The 22394-nt window shown below is 39.2% G+C and overlaps 1 protein-coding gene and 1 pseudogene across 1 annotated transcript; one reads left to right on the top strand and one right to left on the bottom strand.

Annotated features, from left to right (window-relative positions):
- Positions 1-11860: 11860 nt before the first annotated feature.
- Positions 11861-13912, bottom strand: LOC114098145 (rho GTPase-activating protein 29 pseudogene; annotated as a pseudogene).
- An 18-nt stretch (positions 13913-13930) lies between these two features.
- Positions 13931-20636, top strand: LOC114098144 (large ribosomal subunit protein eL32-like). Its single transcript, XM_034636611.2, has 2 exons — positions 13931-14029; positions 20253-20636. The coding sequence occupies exons 1-2, from the start codon at positions 13931-13933 to the stop codon at positions 20634-20636; spliced, it is 483 nt and encodes a 160-aa protein (XP_034492502.2).
- The last annotated feature ends 1758 nt before the right edge of the window (positions 20637-22394 follow it).

The following is a 22394-nucleotide window of genomic DNA, read 5'->3' as shown; positions in this document are numbered from 1 at the left end:
TTGGGTCTTGTTTTGTGATCCATTCTACTAGCCTGTGTCTCTTAATTGGTGAGTTTAAGCCATTAACATTTAGGGTTATTATTGAGATATGGGTTGTTCTTCCAGCCATATTTGTTTAATTATGTTACTAAACATGGTTTGTTTTCCTCTTTGATTATTTTCCCCCCTTTACTGTCCTACCTCCCACTGTTGGTTTTCATTGTTATTTTCCATTTCCTCTTCCTTTAATGTTTTGCCGAGGATGTTTTGAAGAGATGGTTTTCTAGCTGCAAATTCTTTAAACTTTTGTTTATCGTGGAAGGTTTTAATTTCATCTTCCATCCTGAAGCTTAATTTCGCTGGATACACAATTCTTGGTTGGAACCCATTTTCTTTCAGTGTTTGAAATATGTTATTCCAGGATCTTCTAGCTTTCAGAGTCTGTGTTGAAAGATCAGCTGTTATCCTGATTGGCTTACCCCTAAATGTAATCTGCTTCCTTTCTCTTGTAGCTTTTAAAATTCTCTCCTTATTCTGTATGTTGGGCATCTTCATTATAATGTGTCTAGGTGTGGATCTCTTATGATTTTGCACATTCGGCATCCTGTAGGCTTCTAGGATTTGGGATTCTGTCTCATTCTTCAAGTCTGGGAAGTTTTCTCGTATTATTTCATTGAATAGATTGCTCATTCCTTTGGTTTGAACCTCTATCCCTTCCTGTATCCCAATGAGTCTTAAGTTTGGTCTCTGTATGTTATCCCATATTTCTTGGATGTTCTGCTCATGGTTTCTTAACAGTCTTTCTGAGCTGTCTATGTTCTTTTCAAGTTGAAATACTTTGTCTTCATTGTCTGATGTTCTATCTTCTAAGTGTTCTACTCTGCTGGTAGTATTCTCCATTGAGTTTTTAAGTTGGTTTATTGCTTCCTGCATTTCTAGGATTTCTGTTTGTTTTTTATAACCTCTATCTGCCGGTATAGTTGCTCTTTTGCTTCTTGGATTTGGTTATGTAATTCATTGTTGAAGTGATCTTTCATTGTCTGATTTTGCTGTCTGATGTCTTCCTTGAGACTCCAGATCATCTGAAGCATGTATATCCTGAATTCTTTATCTGACATTCCATCTGCTGCAGCTATTACCTCTTCTAACGTTGAGTTGACCTGCATTGCTTGTGGTCCTTTCTTTCCTTGTCTCTTCATACTGTTCGCGTTTCTTTCTGCTTGGTGAAACTTTGTGCTATTGAATTTTCCCCCTATATATTTATATTGGTCTTGTATAGTTGCAAAGTCTCCCTTGCAGGCGCGGGCGGCGGCTCTGCCCCTCCTCCAATTGGGGCAATGTGCCTACCACCCCGGCAGGCCGCTGGGCCTGTCCTGCCGCTCGGTAGCAGGTCTGCCTACCTTGCAGGCGCGGGAGGCGGCTCTGTCCCTCTGCGGGCCGCTAGGCTTGTTCTGTCGGTGGTCGCAGTTCTACCTACTTTGCAGGCGCAGGCAGCGGCACTGCCCCTCTGCAGGCCTCTGGGGCTGTTCTGCCAGTGGGTCGCAGGTCCGCCTACCTTGCAGGCACGGGGGGGGGGGCGGCTCTACCCTTCCGCAGGCCACTGGGCCTGTTCTTTCTGTCGGTTGCAGGTCTGGCCTGTTCTGTTGGTGGTCACAGTTCCGCCTACCTTGCAGGCGCGGGGGGAGGGGCGGCTCTGCCTCTCAGCAGGCCGCTGGTCCTGTTCTGCCGGTGGGTCGCAGGCCCGCCTACCTTGCAGGAGTGGTTGGCAGCTCTGCCCCTCCACGGGCCACTGGGCCTTTTCTGTAGGTGGTCACAGTTCTGCCTACCTGGCAGGTGCGGGGGTGGGGTGGGGTAGGGGGCGGCTCTGCCCCTCAGCAGGCCGCTGGGCCTGTTCTGTGTGTGGTCACAGTTCTGTCTACCTTGCAGGCGCGGGGGGGGGCAGCTCTGCCTCTCAGCAGGCCGCTGCGCCTGTTCTGCTGGTGGGTCGCAGGCCCGCCTACCTTGCAGGAGTGATTGGAAGCTCTGCCCTTTCGCGGGCCACTGGGCCTTTTCTGTAGGTGGTCACAGTTCTGCCTACCTGGCAGGCGCGGGGGTGGGGTGGGGTGGGGGCGGCTCTGCCCCTCAGCAGGCCGCTGGGCCTGTTCTGTGGGTGGTCGCAGTTCTGTCTACCTTGCAGGCGCGGGGGGGGGCAGCTCTGCCTCTCAGCAGGCCGCTGTGCCTGTTCTGCCGGTGGGTCGCAGGCCCGCCTACCTTGCAGGAGTGATTGGAAGCTCTGCCCCTCCGCGGGCCACTGGGCCTTTTCTGTCGGTGGTCACAGTTCCGCCTACCTGGCAGGGGCGGGGGGTGGGGGGCGGCTCTGCCCCTCAGCAGGCCACTGGGCCTGTTCTGTGGGTGGTCACAGTTCCGTCTACCTTGCCGGCGCGGGGGGAGGGGGTGGCTCTGCCTCTCAGCAGGCCGCTGCTCCTGTTCTGCCGGTGGGTCGCAGGCCTGCCTACCTTGCAGGAGTGGTTGGCAGCTCTGCCCCTCCGCGGGCCACTGGGCCTTTTCTGTTGGTGGTCACAGTTCTGCCTACCTGGCAGGTGCGGGGGGTTGGGGGCGGCTCTGTTCCTCAGTAGGCCGCTGGGCCTGTTCTGTGGGTGGTCACAGTTCCATCTACCTTGCCGGCGCGGGGGGAGGGGGTGGCTCTGCCTCTCAGCAGGCCACTGCGCCTGTTCTGCCGGTGGGTTGCAGGCCCACCTACCTTGCAGGAGTGGTTGGCAGCTCTGCCCCTCCGCAGGCCACTGGGCCTTTTCTGACGGTGGTCACAGTTCCGCCTACCTGGCAGGCGCGGGGGTAGGGTGGGGTAGGGGGCGGCTCTGCCCCTCAGCAGGCCCGCTGGGCCTGTTCTGTGGGTGGTCACAGTTCCGTCTAATTTGCTGGCGCGGGGGGAGGGGGCGGCTCTCCCAATCACAACATTTTCATAAACCCAGGCCTAATCCAGAGCCAAGTTCTAACTCTCTTTAATCACATGGAGAGTGAGAAAAGTAAGGAAACTGCAGAAGGAAAGTCTGATGCTAGTAGGAGTTGTTTCAAGAGCTTTAACCAAAGAAGCCATCTCCACAATACAGATGCACAAGATGAGACAGCAAATGCTGATATAAAAGCCATAGAAAGTTATCTAAATCTAGCTATGATGATTACATGGTTACATGGAACCTCAGAATTTTAATGTAGACAAACAGCCTTGTATTGGAAAAATAAGCCATATAGGACTTTCATAGCTAGACAGGAGATGTTAGTGCCTGACTTCAGAGACTCCAGGGGCACACTGCCTTTCTCATTAGGGATCTAATACAATGTTATTACAGTTGGTGGCTTTAAGTTGAAACCAATGCATTAGTAGTTACCATTCTGAATATGTTATGGCCCTTATTAATTACACCAAATTTACTGGTGTATTAATTACCCTTATTAATTCTACTAAACTTCTTTGAAAAACAACAAAGTCTGGATGACAGCATATCTGTTTGCCAGTACATGGTTTTCTAATTATTTTAAGCTCACTGTTGAGATCCACTGCTCAGGAAGAGATTTCTTTCAATATATTATTGTTCATTGAGTACATGGTCAACTGGGTGCAGTGGCACACACCTGGAAATCCCAGTGGCTTGGGAGGCTGAGGCAGGAGGATTGGGAGTTCAAACCAGCTTCAGCAAAAGCAAGGTTCTAAGCAATTCAAGGAAATCCTGTCTCTAAATAAAATACAAAATAGGGCTGTGGAAGTGGCTCAGTGGTCAAGTGTCCCTGAGTTCAATTTCTTGTACCTGCCCCTGTCTTTAAAAAATGTACATGGTTCCCCCAAGAGCTCTGATGGTCATGTCCAAAGAGATTAATGTTGTTCTTATAACTGCTAACCCAATTTCCATCTTTCAGCAATGGATCCAAGAGTAATTGAATAATTGTTACTTTCAAGCCTTATTATTAAATAAATCTATTTTGTAAGGCTATAGCCACTATACATACTGATTTATCTAATGGATGTGGGCAAAGTAATGGGAAACATCCTGGAAATGCTTGCTCAGTCTAGATTCCATTAGGAGAGATTATTATTCAAGGGCATTTATCAAAATATCAGCAGTAATGAGAGCTTTCTATTTTTCATAATTCTCAGGAATTTGACCATTTCTTCTAGGTTTTCAAATTTGTCAGATTATGATTTTTTAAAAATAATATTCTCTACTTCATTGTGATCTTGCTGGAGACTCTGGAGTCTAGATTGTACCAGAGAGTTTGTCTCTCCTTGAGTCAGGGAGCTCGGCTCCTGTGTACCACACATACTGGTCATTCATTGTCTCTAGGCAGCCTGGGATGAGGGTATGTAAACTCATTAAGGTGCCCAGACTGGCTTTGAACTTGTGATCCTCATGCCTCAGCCTCTGGAGGAGCTGGGATTACAGCATGTGCCACCACACATGGCTCTGAACTGCTTTTTGTCAGGTTTTATCGGGTTGTTGTGTATATATTTTGCCCATTTACAATAAAGCTTGGCATGGGACCTAGGGCAAATGCATTCCTCTATGTTCCTACTGTGATGTGGTAACCTCATGATGATAAAGATAAATTTCTCTTTTCAGTATAGTGATGCTTTTTTTTTTTTTTTTTTGACTGGTGGGCTACTGTCACGAACAGTACAATGAGACTATAGGGAGCCATCCTGTGAAGATCAGGGAGACTCTTGTTCTGTACCATTGTATAAGTGTGTCCTTTAGCAATCAGGACTTCTAAATATCCATTATCCAGAGTTTCATGTGTGGGAAGCCTAAGTTCCCTGAGTGGGTCACTTTAATTTATGGTGAGAAGGGCCACTCTTATCTACTTTTGGTTCCTGGACACAAGTATTGTACCCATGAAGGTCCTTCCAACTACAGTGGTTACTGGTTTAAGGATACCTGATATCTCAGTTTTGTCTTTGTGAGGCCTTTTCACTACTACCAGTCTTATATGATGTTGTACATGGTAAGACCAGCATATTCCACATGTATACCACTTTCCTCTGCCCAGTGAATGTGTCCTTTGGCCCAAGAGAATGCTGCATATAGTTTCATGTTGGTTATTCAGTTACTGTGTGCAAGGTTGGGACTAGGGAGTGGTAAATAAGGTGCCTTCATACCAACTTTAAGATGATACTTACTGTTTGGTACCAGGTGTTTCACTGGCCTCACCTTGCTCCTGGTCTGACTCTGTGAGCCTTTGGGATAATGGTGCTGGTGGAGGCACTGTGGGGAGGAGAGGAAAATGGTTAAATCCAAAATGTGTGTCAACTCTCATCAGGATGAACTGATGCATTTCCAGGATGCAAGCTTCCAATTATTTTCTAGATGTCAATATGTGGCTCACTGGCCTCCCCAGTCATGGTACCATTCTGGGGGCCTCTTTGACAGTCTTTGTTGAGAGGTCAGACATTCAGCATCAGTACAGTATCCAGATCTACCTTGGTGAGAGTGAGATCATTCTGTAGGGGTATGCATAACTTTCATGTCTGGGAGCATGGCTTATTCTATCATGATACCATTGAATCAGCTTTAGGGTAGTCAAAGATAGAGGCTGGCTGACATCTAGTAGATCTGTTCATTTGGTGTTTCATCCTTTTTTAGCAGTGGATGCCCTCTAGTGGGTATTAATGTATGATGCATATTATGGTGCAGTGGTTTTTAGTATATTCGCAAAGTTGTTATGACCATCATCACAATGTAATTTAAAATTTTTTCATCACCTCAGAAAGAAACCCTGTGTATTTTAACAAAAATTATTCCCTATGCTTTCTCCTCACCCACTCCCTCTGCCTTATCCCCAGTGACTACCTCTATTGATTGAATGCATTTTACATAAATGGCATCATATAATGTGTTTTTCATATCTGGCTTCTTTCACAGAGCAAGATATTTTCTAAATTTACTTATGTTGCTGCAAGTATTAGTTTTTCATTATCTTTTACTAAGAAATTATGGTGCATTGTGTGGATATACTACATTTTGTTTATCCATTCATTAGTTGATATATAATTAGGCTGTTTCCACTTTTTGGTCATTATGAATAATGCTTTTATGAACATTTATAAAGATATATTTTCAGTTAGATTGGGTATATGCATAGTGTTGGATTTTCTGGGACACATGTTAACTCTATGTTTAGTATTTTGAAGAACCTCCAACATGCTTCACAGTGGTTACTATTTTACATTCCTGCCAGCCATTTATTACTCTTCACAAGTCCTCCTTTTCTACCACAGATACCTCTAGTATCATGGGACCTGAAGGTCATACAGCCCAAGGCAATGCTATCTTCATTTCAGAATTCACCTAATTCAGAATCTTTTCTTAGTTTTGGTTCACTTCAAAACTGATATCCTTCCACATGTTTCAATGAATACATCTCATATATATATATATATATATTTGTGCAATATGTTGTCTCCAAAAGTCCAAAAGCTTCCCAAACCATGGCTAATGTGGGATACAATATCTTTGAAAGAGATATCCATCCTTGCCTAAAACCACCAACTCCCTGAAAATTTCATGTTTGGTCAGGACATGGAATCTTTGTAATGTTAATTTCTTTGATATGCAGAGCACTTTCTATTTGGTAACCATCAGTTTATATTAATATGATGTCATTAATATAGTGGGTCCAGTATAATACTTCTATCTTTAGAATATATTTTGACGGAGTTCCTAAGTGTTGCATACTCTTTCCCATTCCATCTGAAACACAGTGTTTCTGATCTTCTTTCCTGATGGCTGTTAAAAAAAATACATCTGTTACATCAAAAGCAACACCCTATACCAGAGACCATGTTACTGTGCTGTAATTATGATGCCTAATCTGACTCCCGAGTTGCAACTGGTACTACTACTTGATAGATGTCAGTCAGCCACCATTGGACATGTTCCTTTTTTTTTCTTTCCAGGGTAAGACCAAGGAGGTCAATGGGTATATCATCAGGACAACCCTTGAGGATAGTACTAATTTCTGCCATTTTCCTATAATGCAATATTATTTATATTTACTATTTTGACTAAAAGATAGTAGTGTTTCAGAGACACCCACTCAATCTTTCATACAATATTAGTTATTATATCAATTTGAACAAGAAAATGTTCATACATCAGATTGATCTCACTGAATCATAGGAAAACCACTTCCTTCAATAGACTTATCCACATGAGAAGTGGTGAATATTGTCTTTCTGGTTGCTCAAGCTCCAAACCCCAGAGACATCTTGTCTCTTCATTCTCCCTCACCCTTTTCATATGGTCTTAAATCCTGTTGTGTCTATTTTCTGTACTACTGTCACTATGGTGCTGGGCTCCTCTGTCTTTTCCCTTATTGTATTACATCTCAAGACAAAAGAAAATACCTGGATATGTCAAGCAACATATAAGTCTTATTGAAAAATGTTTATGGGCAATGTTCAGTGACAATAGGCTAGACAGATGTCACCCCACCCAAGTAATGCCTCTGTCTCTCTTGACACTATTCCAGGAAGTCCAATGGTGACAGTCTGGACAAACAACACCTCAGTTCCTCTTAATGCTGCACCAAAAAATAGAATCTCTAGCCCACATAACTCCTTGTCCAAAGATGTCCGGCTGGGTGAGTGACAGTTATTCTGTCCACAGTGTTCTTAATTCTGTACCAGTCACCACAGGGAGAGGAATTTTATAAGTTAGACTACATTAGCTGTGACATCATCAGCTTAGCATAATTTTTCCCACTGTGTGAACAGCATCCCAGATCCATCGTATGCATGCAAGAAAGCAGCTTTCTAAGATAGCACTAACTTGCCCTACTTCCCAGGATATATGAGAGAAAGCGGGTGTCCTCTGAGAAAAAATATTTATCTGATTATGTGGGCCCAGACGTGCTGTCATTGTTGTCTTAACTTGGTTAGGTTCTTGGGAAGTGAGAGGCGCATTCAAGGGAACTGGTATTTTACGATCCTCCTTTTCTCCAAGGATGACACAGTGATTCTTTTCATTTTACGAGTCAACTTGTTGAGGTTATGTTGTGAAGATGTTTGGTTAAACAACAGTCTGGATGTTGCTGTTAAGTTGTGGTTGACATTTAAATAGGTAGACTTTGAGTAAAGCAGCATACCCTCCATAATGTGTGTGGGCCTCTATCAGTTGAAGGGCTCAAGAGAAAAAAGATTGAGGTCCCCTGAGTGAGAATTCTGCCTCCAGACTGCCTTCAGGTACCAACTGCAACATCAGCTGTTTCAAGGGTCTCTAGCTTTCCTGCTTGCCTTACAGAATTTGGATTTCCTTGCTCTTATAATCATGACAGCCAAATTTTAAAGAATGAATTCACACACACACACACATTGGTTCTGTTTTTCTGGAGAATACTAATGCATACTTTATCCCTAGTCTGTAACTTTCTTTCCACTCTCTAATGTGGTTTCATTTAATGGAGAGTGTAATTTAGAAAAACTAAAATCTACACCAGGGTATCATTTGAATAGACAAACTAGGGAATGAATATTAAAAAATTGTTGTGAATTAGTGTTGAATTTCCAACTTAAATTTAAATTTATTGGGTTTTTACTTAACCTCCTTGATTTTATTTTTGTGTATTTTGCCTAAGAACACTGATAAAAATTCATCAGCATTATTCTACAACATACTTGAAATGCAAACACTGTCGGCTACTTCTAATTAAATTGCCAAATAAAGTTGTAGATTGTCATTCTTGCATTCCTGTACAAATTATTGTGTAGTAAGTTCTATTGTAAGAATTTTTACTGAGAGGTATTTTTTTGATTTGACATGCAGTTAGTCATGTTTTATTCCAGTTTGTTTTCTGACTTTAGAGTTTGCTCCTCAATTTAATTTTCAAATATGTAAAAACTCCATGTTGTTCAGAAGTGAAAATTTATATAAGGAAACATTCTTAGGGTAATTTTGCTTCCCTGTTTACTCTGTTTATCCTCTCTCCCATCCTCAGATTTTTATTAGTTTCAGATTTATTCTTCTGATGTGTTTTTCAAATAAAAACAAATATATACATGTAGTGTTTCTTTTCCTCTTAATCAAAAGGAACTATTTTCAAATTCTGTTCTACAATTTCACTTTTTCTTACTAGAAGTTAGATTTCTGTATTAAAGTGTTAGTACATATTTTTAAAAAAGTGTAGATATTTTCAAATTGTGCTCTACAGAGATTGTATCAGTTTCAACAGCAATGGTTAGTATGGAAATGCCTGTTTCTCCAGTTTTACCAACAGAAGTTTTTATATGACATGGATCTTGATAACTCTAACAAGTGAGGCATGGTATCTCAGTGTTTTTTTTTTAAATCATTTTCCTGACTATGATTGATTTAACCATCTTGCATATTTAAACACTCTCATTTTTTCTAAGAATTTCTCATTTTAAAAATTTTGTATTGTTGGTGCTTTAGTTCTTGTTTTCCAGGAACTCCTTATGTAACAGGGAATTATATCTTTTTGATGAGATGCACTTTTTCCCACTTTGGTGTTTGTCTTTTAATTTCATTTACTGTGTTTATTTACCATAACATTTTTTGAAATTATCAGTTTAATGAAATTCCTCCATATGTAATACATCTAGATTTGTATATATTTTTATAGTTAGAAAGTTTTCCCCAGTCTGAGGTGATAAATGCTTGCTTTCTTCTAGTGCTAAGTAGTATTTATAAAGTTGGAACCATGTTGTCTTTGTAGCATATTCTAGAGGATCGTATAAGCTATAAATCTGGTTATATCATTTTCCAAATAGTGATTTAGTTTTCAGAAACACTTAAAAATAATTTTCTTAGTGATTTGATATCTCCTCTTTACCATATGCTAAATTATCATATGTATTTGGGTTTATTTTTAAACTTTCCATGTAGTTCTAGTTACAGTGTGCCTATTCATTTACTAGAATCATACTGTTTTGATGATAGAAGTTTTATGTTTTTTTTTTTTTCATTTAGGAATTCTTCCACTCTTCTTCAGGGTCAACTTTACTTGTTCATTATTTTTATGTATACTTGGAATCAATTTAAATGAAATAAAATGCTGTTGGTATTTTTATTTGAATCATACTATTACATTTTAGCTTGGGAGATAATTAACATCTTCATGATATTTAAGCTACCTTTCCAACAATACAATATGTATTTGAATTTATTCAAAACTATTTTTTGTGTTTTTCTGCAAAATATTTTTGAGAGAGAGAGGGGGGGGGAGAGAGAGAGAGAGAGAGAGAGAGAGAGAGAGAGAGAGAGAGAGAGAATTTTAATATTTATTTTTTTTTAGTTATCAGCGGACACAACATCTTTGTACGTGGTACTGAGGATCGAACCCGGGCCGCACACATGCCAGGTGAGCGCACTACCGCTTGAGCCACATCCCCAGCCCTTTTCTGCAAAATTTGACTATTTCCCTCAAATAGATTCTACACAGTCCTGTCAAGTGTACTACTAAGTAGTTTACAGTTTTTTTTTGGCTATGGAAATAGGATCTTATCCATTTTATCTTCTGCCAATCATGACTATATATATGAAGGCTATTGAGTTTGTATATTAATTAACCTTACCAAATTAATAAGTATATAATTTGAGTTTTTAATCATATGGTTATGCTTTTATTGATAATGTTAAGTTTTCCAGATACAATAAAACTATCGTATCTCTTGCAATAGAGACAATTTGGCCTCTTCATTTTTGATTCTCATGCTTCTAATTGATTGTTTATTGCATACTTCTAAAGTGTGCAGTATTTTACTGACAATATTTGACATCCTCGCTGCCTTTCTAATATTAGCATGAACTTATTCAATGTCTTTTGCCCCTCAGTCTACATATATGTACCTCATATTTACAAATGAAGTATTTATTAATTACTATTCTATTGGGTGTTTTCATCAGGAATAATTGAATATTGTCATATGACTTCTCAGCATCTATGGAAAGGAGCAGAGGATTTGTTTTTTAGTAGCTCAATTTGAAAGACAAAAGTAGCTGTCTGTTTTCTGCTCTGCTCCAGAGATAAAAATAATACACCTTCCCTGAAGTAATACATATCTTTGATTTTTTTGGCTTAATTAAATTGTTTATTATAGCAATTATTGCAAAATAATTCAAAAGATAGATCATGATATTCAAGTTCATAGACTAGAATATAGTAGTAAAAATAAAGGCAACTACTCACATTAACACAACATGCATGGATTAAGTCATAAAATAGTATGATAGAATATGAAGAACTTCCAGAAGAGGGCAAAACTCCACTACATATAGGTACTGAAAACATTTAAAATATCTATAGCATGATTTAAAAAATAGTATAATGGTTTATTCTGGTGGGAGCTAAGGCAGTGTTATCAAGAAGGAGTATCCAGGGGGCTTCTAATGTACTAATATTTTTTTATTGAGGATTTGTTTCATTCTTTTTCTTTAAACTGTTCATATATGTGTACATTCTCATTTCTATACCTGAGACAGTTCATTATAAAAATAAGGCAGTTGTAAATACTCCCTGAATTATAGTTTTAATATTTTCATTGATTTTTCACCACTAGACTTAAATGTTTATGTACCTGGACTTATAGACTCTGAACTCATGGCCTTGTGCATGCAAGTCAAGCACTCTACCAAATGAGCTATATCCCCAGCCCCATGAAATAAGAATCTTTAAGAATAATAAAAGTTAAAACTTAGCTAACAGATGGATTTCATAAGGTAAAATACTGACATCATATAAAACAAAATGATTCAAATTCCTTTAACAATGACCAATGGATTTTAAGGCAGGCATGGGGGTTTATAATTGTGACTACATCTCATATACTATAAAGCCCGATTTTCTAATTCCAGAGCTCCAGTTCATTTAATGATCAAATGAGCAATCTGCTTCTTCTTAAATCTGTATTCTCTTCAGAGTGAAAAGCACTTGTTACATCTGCATTGTTTGAGCATCTGTCCTCTTCAATTTTAGTACAACTGTCAGGAAGGTGCACAATATCCTCTAAAGCATCAGCAAGGCCACATCTAGACATCTGGGAACTATTTGCTAATGGTTAATTTACATTCCCATTAACTTTTTCTTCTTCAGTTGAATTTTTTAGCCTTCACAAGTTCACTGTACTCTGGGCCTGGATCATGAAGTTTGGTGTTATTACAGATTGTAAACTGTTTGCAAGGGAGGCAGCCTGCAGGTGCTGCATCTGGAGGAGGTTAACTGTTACAGCTTTAAGGGTAAGATCATACTGGAAAACAAGCGTCTTGAGTTGTGTTAAAATTTCTCTTTTGGGGGGGGGCTGGGGTTGTGGCTCAGCAGTACAGTGCTTGCGTAGCGTGTGCAAGGTCCTGAGTTTGATCTTCAGCACCACATAAAAATAAATAAAACAAAAGTATTGTTTCCAACTACTACTAAGCAATAAATACTTAAAAAAATGTTTAAAAAATTTCTCTTTTGGTATTTTCTAGATAATTTTGTCTTTCTTCAATATGTGTTACACAAGCTTTGTAGAGTTCATTTGCTGCTTCTACTTTTTGAAGCACTTCCTCTTCCAACATTCCTTTTTTTTTTTCGGTAGTTGCTTGTTGGGATTTTTTTTTTGCTAATCTACCACTTGAACACTGATGCTCCTCCTCTGCACGAAACATGCATATTCATTTTCATCTTCACATTGCATGCATAACAATTTTGCCTTGAGAGCAGTTTGTTTGAGCATTTTATTTTGTTGCTGTTTCCAAAGTTCCTTTATTTCTTTCCTTTGTTTTTCCATTTCATTTTTCCTCTCCAGTGGAGGCTGTACAAATTGTTGACTTGGAGAGCTGCAACTCTTTCTTGTAAAAGGTGACTATTCTCTATGCCATTGAGGAGAGCACCGGTAAATAGAGACTGTAGGAGTATAAACTCCTGTAGTCCAATGTTAGTTCTAGTTGCTTCTGTCAACTTTACAATATTTCTGGTGGATGCCAATTCCAAGTTAAGCTTTTTTTTTCAACCCATGACACTATGTTCTTTGTACATTTTGACCATATGTTAGCATATAACAAGGCAAATTCAATAAAGTTAGTTTTTTTTTTTTTTTTTTTTAACAGCACATGGTCCAATTCTATAGGAGAAAAATTTCCTTCTGTGGACTCAGCACTGAGTCCACAGAAAAGTTTTCAAAAGGCTTACTTTCCCGAGAAATAGGCAGTTGTAACAATGAGTCCTTGCCTACATCTCCCATAAGGAAGTCCATAAAGATATTCCCAAAGTTAAATGCCAAAGTTTCAATAGAAGAAAACACTTCTAGGAATAGGTCATTTTTGTTTTCTTCATTAACTTCTGAGAAATTCACAGCTTTCACTTTTGCAGTATTTCTGCAGCATTTTGAAGATCAACAGAATTGAGATTCTGATGCTTATCATTACAGACTTTAAAACATGGAGGAGATCATCCAGAAGTCTATGAATGTCTTCTTTAAGACAGTCTGAAAGAATAGCCTCTTTCAAATATAGTAACACATGGGAGAACTTCCTGGTATCTCTCACCAACTCCTTGATGTAGTCCGGATCAAAAGTAGAGTTGGAACTTATGGACTTGAGCCCCATTTCAGAAGGTGGCCTGATACCCAAACACGTTTTTCTCTGCCTTTTTCTTTTTGTAAGCAATCATCCTCTCGTTTAACAGTCAGAAAAACTGAAATCTGAGCTCCGCAACGTTCCAACAGCGCCCGCTCGTGGGCGCCCGTGACGTCCCCGCTCGTGGGCGCCTGTCGCGTGGTTTGATCCTGCAGGACTTCGCTCCGCTCGCCCGTAGCTGCCCCCATTGGGGCCCACTGCGTGGCGGGCGAGACCCGAGACCGCAACTGGCAGATGGCAGGCTCTGCAGTCCCGAACCGATCAGGCGCCAGAGCGAGCACCGCTGTCCCACACTCACCGCAGCGCTCCATTCCACCTCCCGGACGCTGATGCCTGCCCAAAGCTCACCACAGCAGCTGCCCCCGCCGCCCCAATCCCACACGCAAAGCCCGCAGACACCCGGCCAAGCCATCGCCACGATCACACCTGTATCTTTCATTTAATGGGGAGAGACTAATAGTGAATTATGTTGGAGAAGAAATCTTAGTCATCTCAAAGTACTTGCTGTCCTACTGATCTTACAGGTTGATTTTAGGGATAACAATCACTGCAGTTATGAGGTTTTATATGTGTTCCCAGGGGCACCACTGGAAGGTCCTGGAGCATGTTAAGAGCAACTGCTGATGACTTCACATTGTATGGACTTTACTCCAATTACTTATTCAGGTTCTTGATCCTGGACTTGCACACCCTCATTATTGCCCTCAGTGGGAAGGACTGGTAGGGATAGAGTTTGTTTTGGCTCCTGGGCTTCTGCATAGGGAAGTATGCATTCTTCATTCCTATCCTTTTCTTGGCTAAAGCTATTATGCTGTTCCTATTTTGGGCCTTGTAATCTGTGGAGGAGCTCATCTGCATGTTGCATGTCCTCCTTGTATACATGCTATTTTTAAAATTAATATTGTGAAATGCCTCTGTTTCGTCGGCTTTACCACTGAGCATTCCTGTCTTTCCTGTGACCCATCTGGTGCCACTGCTGCCTCTTGATGTACATGTCAGCCCACATAGGTTCTGTCCCTAATGCAGAACATCCTGAAAGAGACTCTTTTGGGCTTAGAGTGAAGAGATTTTAAAGACAGACTTTTCAGGCTTTTAACTCTATCCTTGCCAAGTAGGTGGTCTTTATGTTCCTGATTCTCCATAGGTACAGCTTGATCCTGCTGATCAGGGTCCAGTGTCTCTTAGAAGATACAATTGGGGAGGCTTTATGTGACCCTTTTGCTCATAGTTCTGGTCTTTCTCCTCTGTGGTTCACCCGTCGCATCTACTGGTACCTATTTCACTGGGCAGTGGTCTATCTCAAGGGCATTAAGCCTTGTCTGATAAGTGTTCCTCCTGTACTGATTGAACCCCATCATTTATTTCTTTGTTGGCTCTTTTATGCACCATAATTATGGAAAAGCTCTGAGTCAATTCTACAGAGGTTCCTGGAGGTGTGGGCTGGAGATAGAGCTAAGGCAATAACTGCCGTGATTGTTATCCCTAAAATCAACCTGTAAGATCAGTATGATAGCAAGTACTTTGAGATGACTAACTAGGATTTCTTCTCCAACATAATTCACTATTAATCTCTCCCCATTAAATCTTCCCATGGGAACAAAGATGTCAGGTAGAGAGTGCAAACAGTGTTATAAATGGATTTTAGAGTCAGAGAAATATGGGTTGGATATTATATGGTTACTAGCTGTGTTACTTTGGGAAATGTTTTATTTTTTTAATTCTTCCTGAAAATTAAATATTAATTTAGGACTGTAATGACCTAAAAATTATAGGAATAATATGATGATCAAAGGAGGTAATGCATAAAATGTTCATCAAATGTTTAATGTGATGATAATCGTGGTGACAGTGATGATGAGATGAACATAATGATATCAGCCTGTTGATGGAAAGATTTTCTTGAAAGAAGTGCAGCAGGAGAAGCCTTTCCCTAAAGTTTAGCCACAGCATTAGCTCATTGATTCCCAGGAAAGCAGGAGGAAGTGTTCCCCACCATGATCATAAAACCAATTCAAACCATGTAATTTATTCCCAGATATAGGCAGATATTCTCTAACTGCAATTCCGAAATCCCCCAAACTTCGAAAGTCTAAAGTTTGTTTTGTAACTATTATCAAAGCTTATTGGCCAGAAATTCTGTGGGGGCAGAGTGTTGTCTTTTTAATCTCTTTTACTGTGCATAGTAAATACTTTGCAGAAATATTAATTTGTTTTATTATGGAGTGCAATCTCAGACTGCACTATGGGTTAAATGATATATTGTAGCATCATATATAGTGTTTTGTATATGATCTGGTTTAGCTGAAAGGTTTACTATTAAGACTTTGAACCTGCTTCTAAAATGGAAAATTGTCAGGGACAGAGGGACTGTATAATACCCTGGGTAGTGAATACAGACCAAATAAGTAGAGCATCTTGGTCATTAGTTGCTACTTAGTAACAAGTATTTTTTTTCCATTCAAGATCAACATACACACATCATTACTGTTATAAGGGCTGTTATGTTTACAAGTACTTGAAAAATTTTAGTCTTTCTCCTTGGGCAGTGTGATTGAAACAAATGACTGTACCTCTGTGGGGTGACTCTGTTGATGAGAATTTACTCTGAGGTCAGGATTCTGTTCAGCCCTCAGCTCATGGAGAACCCCAGAGAGCTGGAAGAGATAAAAAGTTGCAACCAGTGGTGTGACCACAGCCCTCTTCTTATTGGAGGGCAAGTATCTTTAATCTTTATATCTATCAACTGCTGTGATGCAAACCTCAGGTGGTCCAGAAGGGAGAGTTGAGAGGAGTCGGTGCACAAGAATCAGTCAGTGCATTGGTCATGAAATTGGTACTGAGTTTTCATTTTCAATTGCTAGAGATGCAAGTACAGGTCACATAGTTTGCCATTACTCAAATTAATAAAAATGCCTTCTTTGGATCTCTGGAAACCACAGAAAACAATGTTTAATCACCTTCTGACATTTAATAGTTTCCTACTTATCTTACCATTCTCATTTGTTACTTCTACCTTTCTTATGTTTTCTGGCAATCCTCTACCTCTCTGTAAACCAATAGACACTGAGATAAAAGGTGCTGAGTATGGAAAGGGTCATGCCTTTCTCTCAGTGTGGTGGAGCCAATCTAGACAGGAGCTGAATGAGTTTGGGTGGTGGTATTAGTGTTGGTAGCTCACTGTATTGTGGGCTTCAATTTTGTAATGATTTGCTGCCGTTGTCTTGTGTTTAGGATGAGGTCTGAGATGTCAGTGGATTTTTCTCACTGTTCCTGGTACTCATTAAGCCTTCAGCCTTGTTTGTACTACATGTTTTTACTACAATTAATGTCAGTCTGCATGAGCATGGTCAACCCCCATGGTAGACTACTGTTGATTGCTAGTCAGTGCCAGGCTTTGTATGGAAGCAGGGGGTGGTGCTCTCTTGTACTTGTTCAGCCCCAGGTTTAGGCCAGTCCTGTGTATTGTTTCTTGATGTTGAAAGAACATTGCATTCTCAAAATAAACCCCATTTTGTTGTGATATATCATTCTTTTTATATATTGACAGATTCTCCTGGTTAATATGTTTTCCAGTTTTTATTGGTGCATTATAATTGCACATATAGTGGGATTCTTTGCTACATATTTATACATGGAAACAATGTAACAATATAATTTGACAAATATCATTCCCTGGCTGGCAAATATTTTTTAAAGGATTTTAAAAGATAAAGTGGATATTTCATTCATTTGTGCTCAAACCAGCCAAACTGGTACTTATTCACCACATTGCAGCCAAATATCTACAAATATTTGTGAGCAAATATTTGGTGGTGTAAGGCACAGAGGCCAAAAAGGTTGAGGATATCAATGAAACACATCATAATTTAACCCTTGACCTTAGCAATTGAGCTTTTTATTTTTAGTTTATTTTTTTAGCATGTTAAGTGTCCTTTATTAAACGTAATATGGTAATACTAATGAATGTTCACCACTCAGCTTCTGCTGTGAAGCAAAAGCACAAAACAATTCTTTCTAAATTTTTTTTATTAGTTCTAATCAGTCATACATTGAAGTAGAAAGCTTTTTGATTCATTGAACACAAATAGAGCACAACTTTTCATTTCTCTGGTTATACACGATGCAGAGTCACAGCACATGTGCAGTCACACATGTGCCTAGGGTAATGATGTTCATCTCATTCCACTATCTTTCCTACTCCCATGCCCCCTACCCTTCCATCACTCCCCTTGGCCCAATCAAAGTTTCTCCATTTTCCCGGTACCCCCTCCCCCCTGCCCCTGCCCTATTATGGATCAGCATCCACTTATCAGAGAGAACATGCTGCCTTTGGTTTTTTGGGATTGGCTTACTTTGCTTAGGATGATATTCTCTGTCTATCAATTTATCTGCACATGGCATAATTTTATTCTCTTTTAATGCTGAGTAATATTCCGTTGTGCATATACACCACAGTTTCTTTATCCATTCATCTATTGAAGAGCATCTATGTTGGTTCCACAGTTTAGCAATTGTGAATTGTGCTGCTATAAACATTGAAGTGGTTGCGTCACTATAGTATGCTGTTTTTAAGTCCTTTTAGTATAGACCAAGGAGTGGGTCAAATGATAAATGGGGTGGATTCAAATAAAAAAAAAAAAACACTTCTCCTCAGCAAAAGAAATAATCAAGGAGATTAACAGAGAGCCTACATTTTTAGAGCAAATTTTTGCCACATGCGCATCAGAGCACTGATTTCCAGGATATATAAAGAACTCAAAACACTTAACACCAAAAAAAAAAAAAAAAAAAAGAAAAAGAAAAAACAACCCCCCCCAAAAAAACACCCAATAAATAAATGGGCTAAGGAGCTGAACAGACACTTCTCAGAATAAGATATACAATTGATCAACAAATATATGAAAAAATGTTCAACATCTCTAGTAATTACAGAAATGCAATCATCTCACTCCAGCCAGAATGGCAGTTGTCAAGAATACAAGCAACAGTAAGCGTGTTGGTGAGGATGTGGGGAAAAGACACACTCATACATTGCTGGAAAGCAGTATGGAGATTCCCTAGAAAACTTGGAATGGAACCACATTTGACCCAGCAATTGAGCTTCTAAAAGTAAATCTTTCCAAATCTCAGAAAATATAAAAGAGCTTTTTTAACACATCATTTTACTTTTTACTTCATACTTTTGAGATTAGATTTTATATTGTAAATATAACCAAACTAGTATTACTTCTACTTATGTATAGCCAGAGACAACTTCTAGTCTATATTAAAGTTATTTAAATCTCTTTGATTAGGCTCCAGTCATATCCACCTTCCAAATTGACACACAGGCACAACTAGAGCCAGAATATTGGGCAGGGATACATATCTCTAAAACAAAAAGAATCTTATAAGGAAGAAAGAAATTCAGCCACTGCCCAGAATGAAATTGAAAACACTCACCTTCACACAACTTCAGCTGGTATGTTTGTTTATCGAGTAATTAGGAATAAACACTCAGTTTTTAGAGGAGCTAGAAAATAGAGTTTCCCAAGCAGTTTCCAAGATGGGTACCAAATCACTTGCAAAAAAATTTCGCTGGAGATGCATACAGGGCTGTAGAGATTCCTCTCCACCACTGTGAAATGGATTATTCCAGGCTTGATTGTTTCTGGCTTGGGAGTACCAAGCCTGACTGCTCCAGGGAGGGTTGCCCCTAGACTGGCTGTTCCAGTCTGGTTGCTCCACATTGAGGGATTTCCCAACGTGTTCAGCAGGCAACCTGGATATAGTTGGAGAAGAAGCCTGAGTATTCTGTAGATACTGAGCCCTTCTGAGTCAGACTATTTCCACTTTTTGGCCCCTTGCTTCTCTGCTCTTTTTGGTATTCCATTCTCTGATTGTGGAATCAGGTCTTAATCTGTTTGTAGCTAAGTTTCAGAATACTGGAAAGTTGTGGAATCTGTTAGAGGCTGACATATTTCTTTGAAATCTATCAGTGAGTGTAATCAAATATGATGACCTCAGTTTGTTCACATTTTTTTCTTTTATGTTTCTGAAATTTATCATTAGCAATGCCCTGACTTTTATTCCTGTCATTAGCAATTTGTGTCTTATTTATATTTTACCTTGATTATATAATCATATGTTTATAAATTTTATTGATCTTTCAAATTTGGTTCAACTTATTTTCTGTATTTCCCATCTGTTCTCATTTCCATTACTTTACATATCTCAATGATTTCTTTCCTTTCTTGTCATATATTTAATAAGCACTTATCTTTCTAATTTTTAAGGTTAAAGTATATTTATTATTTTTACATTCTACTTGTCTAATAATTAAAGCTAAAAATTTCCCTGTAAGATTTTGTGCATTCCACCATTTGATGTTGTTTCTATTTTCAGTCAGAATATTTTCTTATTCTTAGTTTCAGTTATTTCTTGACTACTATTTGTTTAAAACTGTTGTTTCTCCCTTCCTTAGCACTGCCTACAAAAGTGCCAGCCAACTCTATTCAGCATAATGGCTGTCCTCAGATCTTCTCATGGGTTTTAGCCCATGCCTCTGGTTTGAGGTTGTCCTGTAGAACTCAAGCCATAACAGTGAACAGACATCAACCTTTCAGAGCCAAATTTAACAGGACTTACACTTGAATAAGTCTTTATGTGAAGCCCAAAATTGTCAAGAAGAGGACCAGGAAGTTCATCTGGCACCAGTCAGACCAATATGGCAAAATTAAGCATAACTGGAAGAAACCCAGAGGTATTGACAGTAAGGTGCAGAGAAGATTCAAGTGTCAGATCTTGATGCCAAACATTGGTTATGGGAACAATAAGAGAACAAAGCACATGCTACTCAGTTACTTCTGGAAGTTTCTTGTTCATAATGTCAAGGAGCTGGAAGTGCTGCTGACATGCAGCAAATCTTACTGTGATGAGATTACCCACAATGTTTTCTCCAAGAACTGCAAAGCCATCAGGGAAAGCAAAGTAGCCCAACTGGCCATCAGAGTCACCACTCCCAATGCCAGGCTGTGCAGTGAAGGAAATGGATAGACAGATCACATGCACATTGTTTTTGTGTGTGCTTAAATGAAATCACAAAATCTGCCATCTGGCATTTCCATCCTGCCTCAGAAACTATGTTATTTAATTTCCAAATATCATTTTGTTAGATTTTAAACTTTGTTAGTAATATAAAATGTATATATGGAGTACTTAATCCTTTTATATCGATTGTGATGTCAAATAACATGGTAATAATAGAATCTGTCTTGGTGAATATTTCATGAGCACTTGAAAATAAGGTGTATTCCACTCTTGGATGGATTGCTCTCAAAATGTCAAGTTGGTTGTTACTCTTGTTCTGGTCTTCACTATCCTTATTGATTCTTTTGATTTGTTCTATCAGTTTCTGAGAGGAAATGCTGAAAACCCCACTTTTGTCTGGCTTGCCCATTAGTCATTTCAGTTCTATCTGTTCTTTTTTTTTAATTTTTGGCTGTAGATATACACAATACCTTTATTTTATTTATTATTTTTTTAAAATGCTGTGCTGAGGATCAAACCCAGTGCCTCACATGTGCCAGGCAAGCATTCTACCACTGGGCCAAAACCCCAGCAGCTTATCAATCCTTATTTAGTGTGTTTTTAAGATCATTTATTATGGGCTGAGATTGTGGCTCAGCAGTAGAGCGCTCGCCTAGCATGGGCGGGACCTAGGTTCGGTCCTCAGCACCAAATAAAAATAAAGGCATTGTGTTGTGTCCTTCTACACCTAAAAATAAATGTTTTTTTTAAAAAGATCATTTATTATGTACATACACATTTAGAATTCTTATGTGTTCTTGATGTAGTAATTCCTTATCATTAAAAAATAACCCTCTTGATCCCCATAATATTCCCGATTGTAAAGTCTGCTTTTTTTCCACTATACGTATATGGCTACTTATCTTTTCTTTGGTTAGTATTTCTCTTGCATAAAACAACATCTCCTGTAGAACACAACTATCTGCATTTACCAAGAGAGAGTGACATGGGTACCAGTTTTTTCTTGTGGGTTTTTAGCACATGACAGTAGAATCCATTCTGGAACAACTATAAAAGCATGGAATATATGTTGTTTTACTGTAAAATTATATGCATGCTATGTTGGCAGCAGCCATATACATCTCATCTTAATCAGCTCTCTTAATGGCTTCATTTCTCTTGTGCTTGATATAATTTTGTGTTGTTTGCTTAATAGGCTGTTCTGTTACCATATAAGACTATTTAAGTCAACTCTATATGTTTGTACAAAGATGAAATTGCCTATGGATGCAATAAGTGAGTGTATAATAAGCATTCACATACACACTCCCCAAATGAAGCATTCATTAAATTTTTGTCATATTTCTTCCAATTACTCTTTAGAAGTGAATAAATAGAATTCTACAGGTACCCCTAAAGCATACTTCTGCATCTCTTCTCAATGTACAATTAAGAATTTTAGAGGCTGATATACATTATTCTAACACATTATGTTAAAACAGCAGTTTATTCTAAATATCAAAATATCGCACTTCAAAAGAGGTATAAGTGACATGCAGACTCTGAATATGAGTTTTCTGATAACTGATTAGCAATTTTTAAGCCACCATCAATATCAAGGCTATAAAGATGTTTGGGGTTTATTTTTTATGTGAGTAATAAAATGCTGAACTATTTATAGATGAACTATCTTCCCTGCTCCAGTTGGGCCTTTTGAAGGCAGAAAGACTACAAGAGAAGTAGGTGTGTTCTACTGTTTCTCTTTCTCTGCTACTTCTTCTTCTT

Source organism: Marmota flaviventris, chromosome 9, assembly GCF_047511675.1.
Source record: "Marmota flaviventris isolate mMarFla1 chromosome 9, mMarFla1.hap1, whole genome shotgun sequence".
Taxonomy (NCBI): Eukaryota; Metazoa; Chordata; class Mammalia; order Rodentia; family Sciuridae; genus Marmota; species Marmota flaviventris.
Note: the sequence above shows the minus strand (reverse complement) of the source record. Positions and strands in the feature narration are given on the sequence as shown.

Excerpts from the sequence above, each read along its gene's own strand:
- LOC114098144 (XM_034636611.2), top strand. The coding sequence starts at position 13,931 with ATGCCTGCCCAAAGCTCACCACAGCAGCTGCCCCCGCCGCCCCAATCC. Across the intron at positions 14,030-20,252 it reads CCATCGCCACGATCACACCT|CCCAAAATTGTCAAGAAGAG; the intron begins GTATCTTTCATT and ends CTTTATGTGAAG.